Source organism: Apium graveolens, chromosome 2 (genome assembly GCF_009905375.1).
Source record: "Apium graveolens cultivar Ventura chromosome 2, ASM990537v1, whole genome shotgun sequence".
NCBI lineage: Eukaryota > Viridiplantae > Streptophyta > Magnoliopsida > Apiales > Apiaceae > Apium > Apium graveolens.
This window is the reverse complement of record NC_133648.1, coordinates 270,252,170-270,258,105: the sequence shown is the minus strand read 5'-3', so window position 1 is coordinate 270,258,105 and position 5,936 is coordinate 270,252,170. Positions and strand designations below refer to the sequence as shown.

General features: G+C 35.5%; 1 protein-coding gene across 2 annotated transcripts; it reads right to left on the bottom strand.

Moving 5' to 3' along the window:
* Positions 1-939: 939 nt before the first annotated feature.
* On the bottom strand, positions 940-5,297 carry LOC141708471 (ubiquitin-conjugating enzyme E2 28-like). Of its 2 annotated transcripts, none has more exons than XM_074512124.1 (5): positions 5,139-5,297; positions 4,488-4,574; positions 4,167-4,294; positions 1,316-1,420; positions 940-1,234 (listed from the first exon to the last, which is right to left on the bottom strand). In XM_074512124.1, exons 2-5 carry the CDS (start codon positions 4,555-4,557, stop codon positions 1,091-1,093), a joined length of 447 nt encoding a protein of 148 aa, XP_074368225.1. In that variant the 5' UTR covers positions 4,558-4,574; positions 5,139-5,297; the 3' UTR covers positions 940-1,090. The 2 variants fall into 2 exon arrangements, with proteins under 2 accessions (XP_074368225.1, XP_074368226.1); XM_074512125.1 differs by having other exon boundaries at positions 4,488-4,569; positions 5,139-5,294.
* Between the last annotated feature and the right edge of the window lie 639 nt (positions 5,298-5,936).

Below are 5,936 nucleotides of genomic sequence, written 5' to 3'. Positions count from 1 at the left end.
CAAAACATGTGGGGAAGTAGCACATTAATTCCACTGACCCTAGCCCATGTCGGTGGTCCCTTGGGTTCTCCCACTGCATGCCAAACTCCATACACATTAAAAAACAGACCTGGAAATTCTACTTGATATGATATCACAAAATTCCATAACTCACGGAGTTGAACATGTGTAGATGGAAAGCAACTACAGAAGTTAACACATAGTTCAATAATAGCCAAATAGTACTTCAACAGAAAATAAAATAAAATATCATCTCTGGCTTCACTACACCACTACAAGTTTAAAGGGAAGACACCATAGTCCATTCAAGTGAACAATTGAATAAATAGCCCAGGCCCAACTAATCCAGATAGGTTAGCATAAAGCACTTCAAATTGAGAACTTCTGGCCCAATAGCAACTTAAAAAGTATAGAATTGTAATGGTTACTAGGTAAACACAACACTATAATTTCAAGTTTTCAACACACAACATGCCTAGATTTTAAACCAAACATTCATATAAAAACAAGCCGAGCTTTATAGGAGTTCCATTAAATCTTTACCTCATTTTCAAAAAAAATACCCATATGAATCCAACTTTATGATGAGCCGTACCATATTTTCATCTACAACTTATATTCATGGTAACAATGTTATTTTAAATCATGATGAAGACCTCTAAGATCAGGTCTATCAGAACTATCAACTTGAGACATGGACAATGTAAGAATAGGATCAGTGACCCCGTCAACTAATTAGCGAATTGGTAATAACTAAGTTAGCTATCCAGTTATAAGGACGTAATTTCTCCAAGTTCTCTAATTACTTATTTCAAATTTTACCAACATTTTTTAGGATATCATAAGCACTAACTGAGACAATATCTTTCAAGTTGACCCAATCCCATCCATCTATTACCACCCCCTCACAAGGATTTAAAAGAAACATGCAAACACAAATTTACAGGTTTTAAGTTTACACTATTATATTGAATCTCCCCAAAGGACAACAGAGTCAACAAAACAGAGCAACATTCTTCCAAGTTGGACTGGTTTTTTATTTATTACCAACATGATAACCCCATTCAGAACACACATAGTATGCTCTATTTCAACCCATGGCATATTTCTGGGTCCAAGATCGCGCAGTGGTCTCATACTTGGCTCTATCAGTCTTGTACATATGTGCAATCTCGGGCACTAAAGGATCGTCAGGATTTGGATCAGTTAGCAACGAGCAAATAGAAAGCAGAACCTGAAAAATACTTGCAGGTTAAACTACCACGCAACTGATTACAATTAAGTTGTGTTTACATGCCCCTAACCAACCCCTTACCTTGGAAACAGTTAGTGCAGGACTCCACTGCTCCTTAAGGATGTCGAGACAGATACTTCCATTGTTATTAATATTCGGATGGAAAACTTTGGTCTTGAATGAAACCTGCCATTTTCACATTCTTACTATGTTAAATAAATAAAAATATATGCCTATGAAAAATAATAGGACTTTTAAATGCAGCTCATTAAGCCGAACAACATAAGAATCAGTCAAGTGACTCAAGTCTGATCTAGTAAGAAAGAAAGAAATCCCAGTAACTAACCATTGGGATCAAATACAGATTTGGTCCCTGTACTGGTACCTCATTTTCAATTTATACACTGATACACTATCAACATATACAAGTTTTATGTGATAGTAAACGCCCTGTCCTTGTTTCTTAGGGCCAAAAGTTATAGCCACATATCAGTGTAAAATTACAACAATATAATATAGCATCAAGGGGTGCCCAATATAAACACATACGATAGTTCTTAGAGCTAGATAATAAAAAATGAAATGTCCAAGGAGTGGGGAACAACTCGGGTCAAATCCCGAGCCTTTTTCGAGAAACGGGTCAAGTCCCGATTTCGAGTCCGAAATAAGCCGAAGCATACTGTCCCGAGTGCAGCCAACTTGGGTTACGACAAGTCCACCACATGCCCCAAAAGATCATGATTTGTTGGTGCAAGTAGAAGTAGTACTTTGCCTGAACGGAAGTCCCAAATCTCCTCGATGAGGGACTGGGACTGGGGTGTTACAAACTCCCCCACTTAAATTCCTAACGTCCTCGTCAGGCCCGAAACAGACAGCCCATAGATCCGGATCGTTCCTCTCTAGCCATTGTGGGATAATACCGATTGGCTTCGTGTCCCCACCTCTGGACCTCTTGCCATTGTGGGATTATACCACCAGCCTTCGTGTCCCCACCTCCGGTGACTTGACACATCAAGTTTTCGAGAGTTGCCTCTGATATCATATGTGACAACCACGGTCAAATCCCGAGCCTTTTTCGAAAAACGGGTCAAATCCCGATTTCGAGTCCGAAAGATCTTGATTTGTCGGTGCAAGTAGTAGTAGTACTTTGCTTATAAACTGAACAGAAGTCCCAAATCTTCTCGATGTGGGACTGAGGTGTTACAGAAGAGGTTGAGAAGCATGTACAAGACACTTCCATATTTAACAGTGCAAAGATGTTGTCATTAAGTCTAGACACATGCTCAAAGGTAATTGTGAGATACAGCAGTAAAAAATTAGACCATGGGGGTAAGAAAAAATCCATATTAACTAAAGAGCAGCAGCAATATCCAACGTGGAGGAAGCAACAGTGGCAATTGTACACATGGAAACTCCCAGTCAAGTAGAGTAGTTCCCGGGTTAATTTGTTTCTGGGGAAGTTCATTTGTAAATAGAAGTATTTACAATTTAAGTGTTTTATCGCACCGATACAAGCTATATTACCAGGACATCGGCTTAAATTGTGTCACGAGAAAATACTGGAAAGACAGAGTTATAATTAGTCTTATCTTTAAACCTACTGTGTTGGATTCCTGTCATCAATGCACATCTTTACATTAATACCGAAGAGGGTCTTTTTCTCCTTTTTTGTTTTACATTTCAAGTTCATCTTATATGTGGCCTTTTGGTCATGTCCAAATTTGAATGGAAGGATCCAACAGAGAATAATAAGTGTCAAAAGTGGGAGTGACATAGGCTATAAGACTTACTACAATACGCAAAAAAATTATCTGAGATGTGTATTTTTCATGAAACAACATTTAATACTATATATTTAAAGTAGCAAAGGTCTCAACAACCAGTGTATTGGATATATAAATTGTACATCAACTTGCTTCTCTAATTGTAAAAGGATAAAAAAAATAAGGTTACAAGCTAACAAGTGTCACCATTTAATCTACAAGCAATATCTATAAACTACGAGAGCTTATAAAATTACAGAAGGTGAAGACAGTGTTGTATGATGTGCACATTCTTCACCCAATTTCAACTCTCGGAGTAGAATTACTTACGCTTTTCCAAAAAAAAATTAGTCACGAATTTTACAAAAAATTAGTACTCGAAATAGTCTTAGGCGCTCAATCATCGTAAAGTATTGTCAGCATAGTAGTATTATCAATAAATAAGCATCCATCAATACTTTCAACAGTTCAAAAGTTTCTGCATCTTTTAGTTCGATCTTTAACCTTCAAATTCTCGCTCATCCACTTCATATTGGTTTGTTATAGTCTGAAGAAGAAGCTCCATAACTTGCATTTGAGATGAAAGACCGAAACTTTAAGTTATTTTTACTTTTTTAATGTAGAGGTCCTTTCGTCTACTAGACACATGTGGAGGGGTGGGTTGATTTATATGGAGACCACTATTATATTAGATACCTTGGAGACCAGATATGTTTTGCAAGCACAACAGAGCAAAACATAATGTTCCACAAAACATGTTCTACTTGTTTACAACAAGTATGGTTGTTGTTGTTGAACTTTATCTTGCACATTTGCTTTTTAGAGCTAATGTGTGCTTCAACGTGCTTTCTAGCCAATTTTAAAATTGCACAAAGTGAATTTGTGTCATAAACAGATAAGCACTTAAATCATAAAAAAAGTGCCAAAACATACATATTTTTCTTATAAAAGAAGTGCTTATACTTGCATAATGAGCAGGGCCAAAAAGTAGCTAAATCGCACATTATTGACTCGTAGACCTTTTGCCTAACCGGCGCACCTTTAATAACACGGGATAAAAAGTGGTACTACAAGTACATAACAAGAAAAATGCGCCAAACAATGTAAAAGGTAGAATCGATAAAAGATCATAGTAACTAATGCAAGATTACGCAGAAGAGTAATATTACCTTTGGAGGCTTAAATGGGTAATCAGGTGGAAAATGAATAGTCACAAGAAACACTCCACCAGAAAAAGGGCTGTCAGCAGGGCCCATAATCGTAGCTTGCCAATGGAACATATCTTCACCAACAGGTCCTGGAAATAGACACAGGAAGATATGGTAATCAATATCATTAAGTCTCACTCAATTGTTCATCAACAAAACTCTCCAACTGTAATTTTCCCATATATATATTTTAAAGCACTCCGGTTGCTCATTCCAATCAAAGATCATTACAGTTAAAATCTTTGCTAAAATTTAGGTAAAATTAGAAAAAAATAGACAAACCAGCACTGCATGAAACAGGAGGATCCTTCTGCAAATCCTTTAACTCCTTCGAGATCCTCTTTGAAGCCATCACTAATTTCCACTACACTTTTAAAACAAGCAATATCAATACAATTACAAACCATTGCAAAGTTAGTTTGCAACAACCTAAAACATACAAGCACAACCAAAATTGAAAAAAAAAAAATGTCCAAAGCACAATCAAAAACAGTACTTTAATTAGAAAAAATCCACCCTTGACCATAATTTCCACATATAATCCAATCTTAACCATTGACTCTGACAAGCTCGTATCGAAAAATCACCATAGTGTGACAACCCGTGAGAATAACTACTGCCCCTTTGCTATATAATGTTCAGTTTTAAACAAATATTACCAAACCCTTCATCAAAATTGCATCTTGACAAAAAACAATAAACTTTCGACACAAAAGATAAAAATTAAGCAATTCAGTTCAGTTGTAACCCATTATCTATCTCAAGAAAACATATAAAGCTATGAATCAAAACAACATAAAGAAACATATACCAATCAAGCAAAAAGGCACAATCAAATATTTATGAACAAAAATAAAGAAAAATTGATCAATCAATAAAAAAAAGAGTCATAGAAATTAAATAAATGCAAGAGTAAAAAAAAGAGGGTGATACCAAATCAGGGGAAATCGAAAAGGTTGATGTTAGTGTGCAGCTTTTTTATGAAGCGAAGCTCAACAAGCTATAGCTAGCGGCCAGGGATACATATATTAATTTGTGTATTGTGATTTATATACACACACCGCGTGTCATCGAACGATCCTTGTTGGCGACGGATATTGAGTCCTTTACATGCACGACCCTACAATTTCCTTTCTTTTCTTTTAGATATATTTTTAGATTTTAGAATTATATAAAGGTGGATACCCAGTAAATTATGAGGTAATTTGTGTCGGGCGAAAAACCTAAATAACCATTTATAAATAATAATCGTCCAAAATACCCATTAGAATTTTAAACTGTCCAAAATACCCACCAGATACTACATTTTTAATGGAGTGTCAGGTGGATACTCCACTGACAAAGGAGTATTGTCAGTGGAGTATCGACCCATATACTCATTTATCAGTGGAATAACATATGAGATATTTCTTTGTCAGGGGAGTATATCTAAAATTTTAAAAATTTAAAATTTTATTTTTTAAAATATTTTTTAAAAAATAAAATAAAAGTGATACTCCACTAGAAAAGGAGTATCCACCTGATACTCTATTGAAAGTGGCGTGTCATCTTGATACTCAATGGAGTATCTGATAGATATTTTGGGCACCTTTTTTCAGATGGGGTATTTTGGGCAAAAGTTCATTTAAAAAGAGGTATTTTGGTCATTTTTTCATATGTGTTCGAATTCATAAAAAAGAATAATTCAAATTCAATTAGAAAAAAAGGAAAGGAATAGTTTGAATTTATAGA